The sequence below is a fragment of the Pipistrellus kuhlii genome, unplaced genomic scaffold, assembly GCF_014108245.1.
Source record: "Pipistrellus kuhlii isolate mPipKuh1 unplaced genomic scaffold, mPipKuh1.p scaffold_m20_p_32, whole genome shotgun sequence".
Lineage (NCBI taxonomy): Eukaryota > Metazoa > Chordata > Mammalia > Chiroptera > Vespertilionidae > Pipistrellus > Pipistrellus kuhlii.
The window spans coordinates 6,363,946-6,377,433 of record NW_023425532.1 but is presented as its reverse complement, the minus strand read 5'-3'; the positions used below and the strand labels follow the sequence as shown (position 1 = coordinate 6,377,433).

General features: G+C 38.9%; 1 protein-coding gene across 1 annotated transcript in view; it reads left to right on the top strand.

The window, feature by feature from the left end:
- Nucleotides 1–6,358: 6,358 nt before the first annotated feature.
- TSPAN7 (tetraspanin 7) overlaps nt 6,359–13,488 on the top strand; it is an 83,756-nt gene continuing 76,626 nt past the window's right edge. The window contains exon 1 of the mRNA XM_036460520.2: nt 6,359–6,526. Within this exon, the coding sequence (XP_036316413.1) occupies nt 6,446–6,526 (81 nt within the window). The 5' untranslated portion in view covers nt 6,359–6,445. The remainder of the gene's footprint in view (nt 6,527–13,488) is intronic.

Sequence of the window (13,488 nt, the reverse complement as noted above, 5' to 3'; positions counted from 1 at the left end):
GGTATGAGGGTGAGGGAAGAGACTGGACAAAAATCTTACACCTATGGATGAGGATAGTGGGGGATAAAGGCATGGGGTAAGAATCAGGTGGAGGGGAGCTATGGGAGGAAAAAAGAGGAACAACTGTAATAATCTGAACAATAGAGATTAAAAAAAAAAAAAAAAGAAAACCAACCTATGCATTTAGTGCTGAAATTGACCTAATCCTAATAATTTGCTACAAAGTTATAGGAAATACAATTTTAATCCTGCAGACATTTCTGTATCCCAGGGTAAAATAATTTTGGGTGCTCAAGTAGAGTTCCTGAAAGCACATAGTTATCTCAATAAAGATAGAAATTTAGATGAATAGATATATGCTCAAATTTCATTCAAGGAGGTTCTCAAAACAGTTCAAAGTTTTCCTTCCTTTAGTCCTAAAACTTTAATATTTTAATTTTGAAATAATTTTTATAAAATATTCCTATTTTCTTTTATAAATATTACATAGAAATTCTGTGAAATACAATATAAAAAATCATCTATAACCCCATTATTTAGAGTTGCCAATGTGAAAATTTTCTATGGTTTTTCTTCCAATTTTTTTTCTATATGTTCTAACATGGTTGAGACCATATTGCATATACATGTTCCTATTGTTTCATTTCTTATTATAATAAAAATTCCTCTTTATAACTAAAATGTTTCCTCATATACATATTTGTAATAAATGTAAACTAGTCCCTTTTTTGAATGTATTATTAAGATTATGCATTTTAAATGCTATCCTCCAAGTTTTCTCACTGTTACAAGGACTGTCTATTCTATTTCTACAGTTTATTTTATCTGTCCCAGAGGTTTTAATCCCAGCTAGATTATTAAGGAACTTTTAAAAATACTTATTTCTGGGGCCCCACCACAGACTGAGTCAATCAGAATCTATGGGGGGAATGAAGCCCTGATTTCCACATGTCTCCAAGCTCTCCATAGGGCCTTTGTCATTATTATTATTATATGCTTTGAGTGTGTGTGTGTGTGCATGTATGTATGTTTGTGTGATAAAATACACACAAAATTTACCATTTTAAGCATTGTAAAGTGTACAATTCAGTGGCTTTAATTACATTATAACACTGTACAATCATCACCACTGTCTAGCTCCAGAATTTATTTTTTTTAAAAACATATATTTTATTGATTTTTTTGCAGAGAGGAAGGGAGAGGGATAGAAAGTTAGAAACATCGATGAGGGAGAAACATCAATCAGCTGCCTCTTGCACACCCCCCACTGAGGATGTGCCCACAACCAAGGTACATGCCCTTGACCGGAATTGAACCCGGGACCCTTCAGTCCATAAGCCAACCTCTATCCACTGAGCCAAACCAGTTTCGTCTCCAGAATTACTTTATCATCTCAAAGGAGACCCCTTACCTGTTAAGTAGTCATTTCCCATTCCCCTTTCCCTCAGGCTCACGCAACATTATTCTGCTTTCTGTCTCTGGCTGTTTTGCGTTTATATAAATGTAATAACGCAGTATGTGGTCTTTGTGTCTGGCTTCTTTCACTCAGTATAATGTTTCCAAGGTTCATCCACATTGTCTCGTGTGTCAGTACTTCATTCACTTTTATGACTGAATAGTATTTTGTTTAAGTATATATCACATTTTGCTTTACCCATTCATCAGCTGATAGACATTTTTTAAAGTTGTTTCCACCTTTAAATTATTATGACTAGTGCTACTTTGAACATTCATGTACCAGTTTTTGTTAGAACACCTGTTTTCAGTTCATTTGTGTATATGCCTAGCAGTGGAATTGCAGGGTGATATGACAGCTGTGGTTATATTTTGATGAACTGGAGACCAGTGAATCTTAGACATGTATTAGTATCACAAAATGCGTGGCTTAAAACAACAGAAATTTATTCTTTCAAGTTCTGGAGGTGAGAAGTCTGAAATCAAAGTGTCTGCAGGGCCATGGTTCCTCTGAGGTTGGGGAGATTCTTTTCTTGCTTCTTCCTAGCTTCTACGAGTGATCTTGAATCCTTGGCATTTCTTGCGTTGCAACTGCCTCATTCCATTCAGTCACATGTCATGCTCCCTGTGTGCCACTGTGTCTTTACATGACCTTCTCCCCGTGTCTCTTCTTCATTTAAAGATACCAGTCATATTGGATTAAGGGTCTATCCTGCTCAAGTATGACCTCATCTGGACTTAAATAATTACATCTGCCACAACCCTATTTCCAAATAGGATCACATTCTGAGGTCCTTGGGTTAGGACTTCAACTTGTGATTTTGGGCAACACAATTCAGTTAATGACTAATGACAAATATGACTATGCATTTGAATTTCACAGGGATCTTGTAAATATAGGCTTGGGGTGTCACCTAAGGTTTGGTTTGCCCAAGAGCAAAGAAAATCCAAAGTGCAAGGAAACTCATCAATCTTGAGAAAACTGGGATGTTTTGTCACCCTATTATATCCACAATTTGAGGAGTAAGGATCTAGCCACCAGCTATGCTAATTTGCCCATTAACTCCATTACTGCATATTCATATTTATCTTTACATTTAAATAATTTATTTTGCCAGTACAGTTCAAATTTTCAAGAATCTGAACCTAATATGTAGATGCCTTAAAAAAATGTCCAGAAAAACTCTGAAATGGGGTGTGAATTGAGCTGATGGGTACCATTTATCATACATTCATTCACAAAATTATTTATGATGCTCAGTAATGTCCCTGTTTGGTTGAAAATTGCGATTTCTGACCCCTTTATGGAGTAAACATGATTGGGCAAGACTTTTTTAAAAAGCATTTTGATTATTTTCTTTTTTAATCTTCAAAAATTTCTTCCATGAGACTGGAATGCATGATATAAATGGCTCAACATCTTCACATGAAACACTTGGATTCATTTTCATTCACAAGTTTTTCTAAAAACATTTACAATTTCATAATCCCACCACTTCCAACCATTATTGCAGATTTGATTGTTAAACAGTAGTTGCCAGCAAGAGCTGGAATGCTTTGTAGTAGTATTGTCTTAAAACTACCACCCAAGAATATCATGATTATAAATCTCATTGTACACAGCAACCCCAAAGGTGACTGATGTCCACACATAAACTCCCTGGTTGTCATTGAGAGCTTGAAGAAATGCTTTTCTACTTGTTCATCTCACAGTATTTTTATTGTAGGGAATAGCACATGTTAACCTGACAATTTAGTCACCACTGCTAATAGGCAAATATATATATATGTCTTATATATGCCTGATACTGATACTCTCTGGTAATTATGTACAGAACACACTGAAAAAAAGATGGGTTGCTTGGAATCTACATCTCTTCTATTGAAGAGAGCCACTCAGGTTTTTTTTGAAAATTTTTAAACAAAAGGAAAGAGATACACACAAACATATATCTACACATCTAGAGATTTTCATTGAATATTTTCAATGTGGTATATATCTGATTACATAGAGATACACACAAACACAGAGTAAGTGTCTACACGCAACCCTTCACACATACCCACACCCTTACAAACAGCCTGTGAATATAAACGTTGTGAGTGTCCTTGGGAGTCACTGGAGTTTGTGTTTTACCAAATGGTGATGAGATACCTGATTTGTGTTACTCCTGAGAAGATAATAGAAGGGAATGACAGTTCTGATGCACTTTGGAATGCATCAATCACGTAAACACTTTCATAATTAAGACTTATGAACTCATGCAAAGTTTCTAAACATAATCTAACAAAAAAGATATCAAAACAGTGCAGCAAGTTAAAAAATAAAACAAAGTGTTTTTTTTTAATAATCCAAGTATAAACAAACATATAGGAAATGCATATTTGTCAGTAATTATTTTTAAAGTAGGGAAACACATATTTAAGAAAAACAGAGTCATCTGACAAAGCTTAAAACAAAAACTAAAACTAAAACTATTATCCAATGCATAATAATACATGCATTGCTGAAACTAGCAGAGGATAACCACATTAGAATTGCAAGGCTTATAGCAACTACTACCAGAGAAAAATGACCATATATAGCAAGTGTATTAAGTATGCAATTTATAAAAACGAATTACTATGACTGTTATTCACACTTCTGTACAAAAGAATTTGCAATTTGCTGAGTATCTTATACCTCAATATAATTAATCTGTGTAAAAATTACAACTAAGCCAATACATTTCAAGCACCAATTCAATCTTTTAAACTTACTGTATTCATATTTCTTCTATTATCCAGGGAACAAATTATGTTGAAGGCTAAACTAAAATTAGGTTAGTATGGCCAAGACTTTTTGAAGCTAAACCTTAGCTTGGGTAAGGGTACCCAATGAGCTTTTAGTCTTCAGTGTCCTTTTCCTACTGCTGCCTGAAAGCTGTAAAGGGGGAGTAGACACTCCTTTCTGACGTTGAGTTTAAGCTCATTGCAATTGGGAGTTTTCCTCAACTTGATTCCTATTAGGACCAGCTGAAGAACTTTAAAATCTGCTGAGCCTGTACCCCACACCAAATGACTCAGGCTACCTGGGATTGGATACAGGCAGTCATAGTTTTCTGTTTGTTTTTTAAGGCTCTCCAACTGAAGCAAATGAGCAACCAGAATTGGGAATCATTATGCAGGGTCTTCCTTTACAACAGAAACTTTGACAATCCTTTCCTAATCTTTTTTAAACCAGTACCCATATTCCTCTCTCCACCCCTCTAAATCCACGTAACCTTTTATCGATATAATGGTTGGTCATTTCCTTAGGCAGGTTCTCCTCTTCCTCATATTTGTGTCCTATTTATACAATGACCTCACTGACCTGGGACCATGTATAACTCATTGGAGGCAATAATTACTCCTGCAACAACTGACCTTGGCAGGCTTTCCTCAAGCTTTATGGACTGTTTTTATTCCTTCACAAGAAATACCCTTAACATCACCCATGACTGAGTTAGCTTGTGATAGTGTTGCTACTTTGGCTGCGAGCTGCTCAGGAATCAAGCTCCATCTCCCACAGAATCTGCACTGTATGTTCCTCAACAAAGGAGCCACAGGAAATCTGGGTGAAGTGTATGTTATTATTTTATTCATATGCCATAAAAGCTACCCTTTTAATGTGTACAATTCAGTGGTTTTTAGTATATTCACACATATGTGCAACCATCACCACTAATTCCAGAACACTTTTGTCACTCCACAAAGAAAGCCCCTATTTATTAATAGTCACTCCTTATTCCTGGTGCCCCCCCCACCCCCCGCCACTGCTAATCTATTTCTGTCTCTGTAGATCTATTGTGTTGCCTATAAATGGGTCACTTACTATGTGTTCTGTTGTGTCTAGCTGCTTTCACTTATCATGTTGTATCAGTACTTCATTCCTTTTTGTGGCCAAATAATTTTTCACTGAATGTATGCACTACATTATGTTTATCCATTCATAATTGATGGACATTAGGGTTGTTACTGCTTTTTGGCTATGATAAATGGTACCGCTATGAACATTCACATACAAGCTTTTGTGTGAAGATGTTTTCATTTCTCTTGGGTATATATCTAGGAGTGAAATTGCTGGCTGATATGCTAACTCTATGTTTAGCTTTTTTGAGAAATTTTCTAATTGTTTTTGAGCATTATTTTTTTACCTTGATACAGCTCTCTTTCCTGGTCTGTACTTGTTAGGATGGGGAAAATGATTCTTCGGCACTTTAAACATTTTTTTTAAATCTGTTAAACATTTAATATGCGGGAATAATGGTACCTTCATAGAGAACTTCTTGTCATTCAGTTTCATCATTTCAAAATGTGAGGAAATAAAAAAAAATGGTCGCGAGGATTTGGGGTGTCTGTCTGAACTCTGGGATTCCTGATTATCCCTCCAGCTGTATCTCCAACCACCTGTCACAGTCTGTTCCTGGCACAAACAAGGCCTGCTTGTTCCAAGGACATGACTACTGGGCCACTTCCAACTGAGAAGGGACTGGTGGGGCGTCCAAATGCAGAAACAGAATTGCTTTTCCGGGATGCCAATAATCATCTCATAGCCAGGTGCAGAAAGCCGGCATATGTAAAGTCCTACTACGTGCAAAGTAAATGTGCCACAGCGGCCTGTAAGACTTACTAGTAGCCTTGACAGACTACCAAACCTCCAGGCTCTCACTCCCAGCTGTCTGGTGAGGCTGCTTGGCTGGGGGTCTGGGCCTACGCGGCCTGGCCCTGGCAGGCAGCCTTCTCAACATGCACAGTCACTACCAGGTCCTGCTCCTTCATTGGGCGCCCCATGGAGTGCGCGCTCAAGTTCGCTCACAGCCCTGCTCACAGCCTTGCCTGCGCGCGCGTGCACGAGGCCTCTGGTGGCACACGCCCCCGCCCCGCCCCGCCCGGCCCCGCCTCCTCCCCCCTCCCAAGCGCCCGCCGCAGCCAGCCGCTGCCGCCACCGCCACCACCGGAGCTCCGTAGTATGGCATCGAGGAGAATGGAGACCAAACCTGTGATAACGTGTCTCAAAACCCTCCTTATCATCTACTCCTTCGTCTTTTGGGTGAGTGACCACGCCGGCTCTGGAAGCTGGCTGCAGTGGGTTAGTACGTGCAGTGATGCTGCGGGAAAGGAAGCGGGAGGAAAACACCCAAATCCAAAATCAAATCTGGACCCCCAACAGGGTGCTGGGCCAGGGCTGCAGAATGTGGGGGTGCGTTGGGGCTGCTTGGACCCTGGACTCTGGACCCTGCCCGGTGTAGGCTGCAAAGGGCTGCTTGGTGGTGGTAATGGCAGGTTGTCGACCTTTGCAAATATTTTTCAATGCATTGATTTATTTTTTAAGCTCTCTGCATAGATCAGCTTGTGGGGAAAGTTGCGGGTTTATTAGTCTATTTTCCTCTCTGAACACCCCTCCATAACCTCCTTTACCAGCTTGTTCCGGTGCCAATTGGAGCTAACCTGTGGCCAGCTGGGAGCGGGCGTGGGAGCTCAGGGTTTGATCCCAGATTCCTGGTTACTCCCGAACCCGCGGGATTGCAAGAGGGAAGCGCCAGGAGATCTGTATTTCTCTGGCAGGACAAGGGTAACCAGAGGCCCCCAAGCGCACTGATGGAGCTGGTAGGGGGTCAGGCGCCGCCATCAAAGCAGCCACCTCCGAGGGAAGACGCATGGAGGGGAGAGGCTCTTACATAAACCAGTAGGCATCTTTGAGCTTTCTCTGCGACACAGGAAATGGGTCTTACGACCCTTTCCCCACTCCCCTTCACTCTCATACTTTTCATCATATCTTTCTATCATTGCGATCTTTCTATCGTTGTGTGAGCTCCTCCGCAGAGCCCTGGGGGAGGATCTCCGCCACTTGGTGACAGGATCTTAATAGTGCTGCTATGGGTCCTTGAAGCTCAATGCAGAAGGGTGACGTCAGCCCTTCAGCCGAGGTCTCAGGGGTTGTGTGGTGCACCTCACCTTGAGATGAGTGCAGCTGAGCGCTGGGGGTGGGGGGGCAGGCGAGGGGAGGAGGTAGTGGGGGCTCATGGTTGTGCCTTACCTCATCCTATTTGGCAATTCGTGGAATCAATGCTGGGCTGACACTGCAGTGATTCACTTGGATGGAGGGGTGGGTGGTACCTAAAGAACATTTCCTGTTATTTCTGGTTTTATGTATAGCCCGCCCCCCCCTCCTCCCTGAAATTCTCCATTCCCACACCAAACCACAGCCATTCTGCTGGAGAATGAATGCCCATCACTCCCCGCCAACCCCCACCCCTTCTTCAATAATCTGGGTCATTTCAGCTTCCAAGGCAGTCATTTTGAAATCCGAGGCTCTGTAGAAAAAGCCAGTCCTGCCTTTGGTTGTTTTTCTCCTTGCCACAGCCACCCCCCACCCCCCATCCCAAATAGCTCTAATTTTGGTTTAAAACTGGGCACCCTGCTCTATGAGGTACCAGACTTCGCTTGATGGTGAGCCAGGCTGTTTGTAATGACCAAGGAAGAAGCTGAAATTTAATAAGGATTAAAAAAAAATCCCTAATGTTCCCCCCCACACACCCTCTTGTCACAGGCATTGGTGATTCTTTGAGTCAGGTAAACTGTGGACCCTGGGGACTAGGCATATCAAGAGCTCCACAATGAGATAGAATAGATTAACTGGCATATTGCACAAGGCAAACTGAAACGCACTTTATTTGTATTGAAAACGATAAATTGAACATGTACAGTAGTGGAATTGTGAGCTATGCACAGATCATCTTATGTCCTGCCTGGAAAAGGCAATAATGCATGCTACTTGAACCTTCCTAAAAGCTATTCCTGGGAACTGGTTTACCTTTTTTTCTTTCCTTAAATCTCTTTGTGTTTGCCCTTTAGTATTTACTTGCTTTCCTATTTGTTACTGGAGTAAATCATATGGGTGATTATTTTTAGCTTCCTGAAAAATAAGGTTTACAGTATATACAAAGGAGTGTTGTTCCTTAAGCATCACTGCAGACTGGTAAAGGAAGGAGTCTTCTATTATAGACTGAGGCTTTTTGTGTGAGCTCTTTAACTCTTCTTACTTACCTTCCCCTCCTCCTAACACCCTCATGTGAATCTTAATGTTCCTAATATGTCTTAAGCATGGCTTTTTATGCCCTCTGAAGTTTTTTGATGCCTGCATTTTAATTTTTCCTACTGTCCATATAGTCTTAAATGAAATGTTTATCTGGAACATTTTCAATAGTTTAAATACAATTTAGTAATCATTTCCTATTTCACAGCCAAAAGAATGAGATCTCCCCAGATGTAAGGGTCTTTTAAATAAGATATTTTCATTAATAAACTGGTCTAAATGCTGTGTTTTTCATTGTACCTTAAATGCTATTTTTAACAGCTCTATAATTTACCCTTTTAAAATGTATAATTCGGCAGTTTGTAGTATATTCACATACATGTGCACCCCAGTCAATTTTAGAAGTTACATTATCTGAAAAAGAAACCCCATACCCTTGAGCTATCATCCCCCAATTCCCCCCAATTCTCATCCCTCCTTGCCCTAAGCAATCACTAATTATTCTCTTTGTATATAGATTTTCCTTTTCTGCTCATTTCATATAAATGAAATTATATAATACATGGTCTTTTGTGAGTGGATTCTTTGATCCTATATAATAAAATAATAATATGCAAATTGACTATCACACCAAGACACAAGATGGTTACCCCCATGTCATCAAATGGCCACCCCCATGTGGACATAAGATGTCCACCACAAGATGGTCTGCAGAGGAGGGCAGTTGTGGGAAGTTAGGGGTGACCAGGCCAGCAGGAGAGGGAAGTTGCAGGGAACCAGGCCTGTAAGGAGGGCAGTTAGGGGTGACTGGACCAGCAGAGGATGGCAGTTGGAGAGATCAGGTCAATAGGAGAGGCCAGTTGGGGGGGGGGACCAGCCCTGCAGGTGAGGGCAGTTGGTGGGGGACAAGGCCTTCAGGGGAGGACAGTTGAGGGGGGGGAACAGGCCTGTAAGGAGGGCTGTTAGGGGTGACCAGGTCAGCAGAGGAGGGCAGTTGGGGGTAACCCAAGCCTACAGGGGAGGATAATTTTGGGTGATCAGGCCAGCATAGAAGGCAGTTAGGGGTAATGAGGCCAGCAGAGGAGGGCAGTTGGGGGAGACCAGGTCAACAGGAGAGGGCAGTTGGGGGAGACCAGGCCTGCAGGGAGGGCAGTTAGGGGTGACTGAGCCAACAGAGGAGAGCAGTTGTGGGGGACCAAGCCTGCAGGGAGGGCAGTTAGGGGTGACCAGACCAGCAGAGGAGAGCAGTTGGGAGAGACCAGGTCAACAGGATAGGGCAGTTGGGGGGACCAGGCCTGCAGGGGAGAGAAGTTGGGAGCTAGCAGTCCGGGATTGTGAGAGGGATGTCTGACTGCCCGAGGACATCAGGCCTAAATGGACAGTAGGACATCCCTCAAGGGGTCCCAGATTCAAGAGGCTGCAGGCTGGGCTGAGGGACACCCCACAAAAAAAATTTGTGCACCGGGCCTCCACTTTAGAATAATGTTTTTAGGTTCATTGATGTCCATTTTTTTAATGGCCAGATAATACTCCATTGCATGATTGTATATTTTGTTAATGCACTTTCCATTGATGGGCATTTGGGTTGTTTATATCTTTTGGCTATAATGACTAATGGTGTCATAAGCATTCACAAACAAATTTTTGTATGAACATATGTTTTTAATTATCTTTGCTGGGAATTGCTGGATCATATGGTAACTCGATGTTTAATCATTTGAAGAACCGTCAGACTGTTTTCCAAAGTGACTGCATTATTTTATATTCCTTCAACCAGTGTATGAGGGATCTGATATCTCCACAACCTTGCCAACATTTGTTATTAACCAACTTTTTTATTCTAGCCACCCTAGTAGGTATCTTGTGGTTTTCATTTGAATTTCCCTGATGAGTAATGATGTCAAGTATCTTTTTATGTACTGATTCATTATTTGAATATCTTCCTTGAAAAATGTCTATTCATATTCTTTGCCCATTTTTTAAATTTGGGTTGATCATTTTTATTTAGTTGTAAATGTCCTTTTTATATTCTTGATTCCAATTTCTTATCAGATATATCATTTGCAAATATTTTCTCCTGTTCTTGAGTTATTTCAACATTTTCTTGATGGTGTCCTTTGATATACAAAAGTGTTTTTTTTTAATTTTTGATAAAATCCAATTTACTTGGTGTTTTTTTTTTGCTGTTTTTTGGTCATATGTAGGAATCATTTGCTAAATCAAAGATCATGAAGAAAATGCTGTTTATAAGAGTGATTTATCAATTCAGTAAATGCAGTTGATAAATGTATCTTTTTCTAGCACCTGGCATTATGTCTGGCACATAATAAATACTCAAATATTTGTCAGGACTTCTAGGGTTATATTAAAGTAGTTAAAAAAATGACCTTGGTGTTCTTTTAAGTGGAAGATGGAGGGAATATTGGCAAGATTATTTCCTTTTTGTTCTTGGTGAATCATTTTAGTAGGACTACTTCTCTTCCATTACCACAGTTTAAATTTAAGACTAGAAGACATTTGAGTTTAAAATCGTGGTAGACCAGTAGCATTAAGAGGTTGATGTATTATACCTGAGCATATGCTAAAGTAGGAGTCTACAATTATGAAAGAGAAATCTTTATTTTACTTTGCATCAGCTGTCTACAATAACTATCTCTCTTTGAGGTGTTCTGGAGACATGTTTGGTCACATCTGGAGATGGTGTACTATTGGCACCTAGTAGGTAGTGGCCACATGTGTTGCTAAATATTCTCCAATGCACAGGACAGACCTTCACAACAAATAATGATCTGGCTCAAAATATAAACAATGTCTGCAACCTCTGCACTACTGCACTTTACATGAAGTAAGTCCTATGAAGAAAAAGTGTTATGCAAAACTCGCTCTATGTACTGGTGTTTAGAGCCACCATACCAGAATATACTCAACACAGTTGCAATTAAGAAGAAAAACATTCTTTATGCTGTACCATAATTCATTATTTGAAGATAAAAGGTAGGTACTTCTTTATATAATAGTGTTTAGATGATTAGGATGATTTGTCTTAGAGTTCAATAACATTTACCTGAATCCTATATAAATGGATCCTTGATTTTCCCCGATTTATGTTTTGTTTTCAGGTTTATAGAAGAGGAGGAAAAAACACACCTAGGAGTAAGTTATCCTGTGCTTTAAAGATTAGCAAACAATGCCTTCCACCTAGGAGGTTTACTTAGGAAGTATTTACCTAATGAATGAATGAATAAATGAAATTGTATTAACTACTCTTGTGATCATTTATTTCTACTCACTTTACTTGAGAGGCTTTTAAAAACAATATTATTTCCAGTCTTATTGTGATGATTTAAATGTGTTCCTGACATTGATGTATGGAAACTTAGGGTACAGGACTTTATAAATATTTGCTTAATGATATCAATAGTTCAATTATTATATGTTAGTGGTCAGCTAATTTGCCATACATGCTCAATATCTAAAATTTTAATTGAAATTTAATTTGGTAAGCTTGAATAAAAAAAGGTATCAATCTTGTCCTAATACAAAACAAAACATCCCTCCATGACAAATACATTTTTTTCAACAACAAGCAGGAAAACTTTATAAAAATGCTGCTTAAAGAGTAGATTCTATTTGGATTTCTAAGTTTTTAGCATATTTTAACACTCATTTGTGTCTTAAGCTAAGATTTAAATCTATAGTATCTAAATTGCTAAGTAATATTGTGAAAAGAAATATTATTTGCTTCATTCCACTGTACATTAGATTGTATTTCCTTTTTGATTATGCAATGAGGTAATTAGCTATCAATAGTGCTATCAAATTCTCTTTTGGTGAAATATAAGTGATTGTTTTTTTCATTTGGGAAATATCACTAATCTTTTGGGGGGGAATATTTTAAAAAATGATTGTTATTTTTTTTTGTCATCAAGAAAGTTTGTGTAATTGGGTTAAATAGAGGAGGGAAATATTAAAAAACAGTCCCTAACATTTATAGTGTTTGAATTTGGGCACATACTGAAGTTTATATTGCATGTCAGTGCACCTCAGTAAACATTCATTGAATGTCTTTTATATGCCAGTTATTTAAATAGAAGGTTAGCTGCCACATTTAGCATTTTACCTTCATTTCTAAGTAATGTACTTATTCTACTACTTCTTGATTTTCCAGTGTTAGGTATTATGTATTGTCTTCCCACAATGGAACATGAAGATTTAGCTCTCATACTCCCTTTTCCTATAGTAACACCTTCACTGTAACATCCTACAGTGATCACATTGTGACTAGGTAAGCCTATTCACAGCTGAGCCATATAGTGTATATTTTAATTGCTTGCACAGCTTATTTTCCCTTTAGTTTTGAAATAGCTGACATCATTATAACCTCTCTTTACTCTCATCTTGGGGAATGCTGTCTCCTTTTATGTTGGATCCTCAATTTTTGTTTCTTAGTTTCTTCATTTTGGTGGTACAAATCTCCTAGTAACTTTCTGGAAAGGAGTGCATCGGAGGTTAAATTTTTGAGATCTGGCAGGTGTGAAAATATTGTTTTTTCTTGTACTTCATTTGATAGTTTGGCTAAGTACAGAATTCTACTTTGTAAATCATTTACCCTGTCTTCCTCTGCCTAAACCCTCAGACTTTTTGCTCCTGTTGTTAACTTTGAGAAATCAAATATTTATGACATTTCTGAAAATTAAAATTTTCTTCTCTAAAAGCTTTTGGAAACTCTTGTTCTTAGTGCTCTGAAATTTCACAATAATATGCCTAGTTCTGTCTATATTTTCATCTCTTTCCTGTGCAAACTTTTGACTAGGAAACTCAGGCCCTTCTGTTTGGGGAAATTTTCTCAAATTTTTAAATTTTTTATTTTTCCGTTTTCTCTCTTTTAATGTTGGAACTTTTAGACAAATCCTCTAATTGTCACATTGCATTTTTCATTTATTTTATATGTTGATTTATATGAGCTCTTTTTAAGG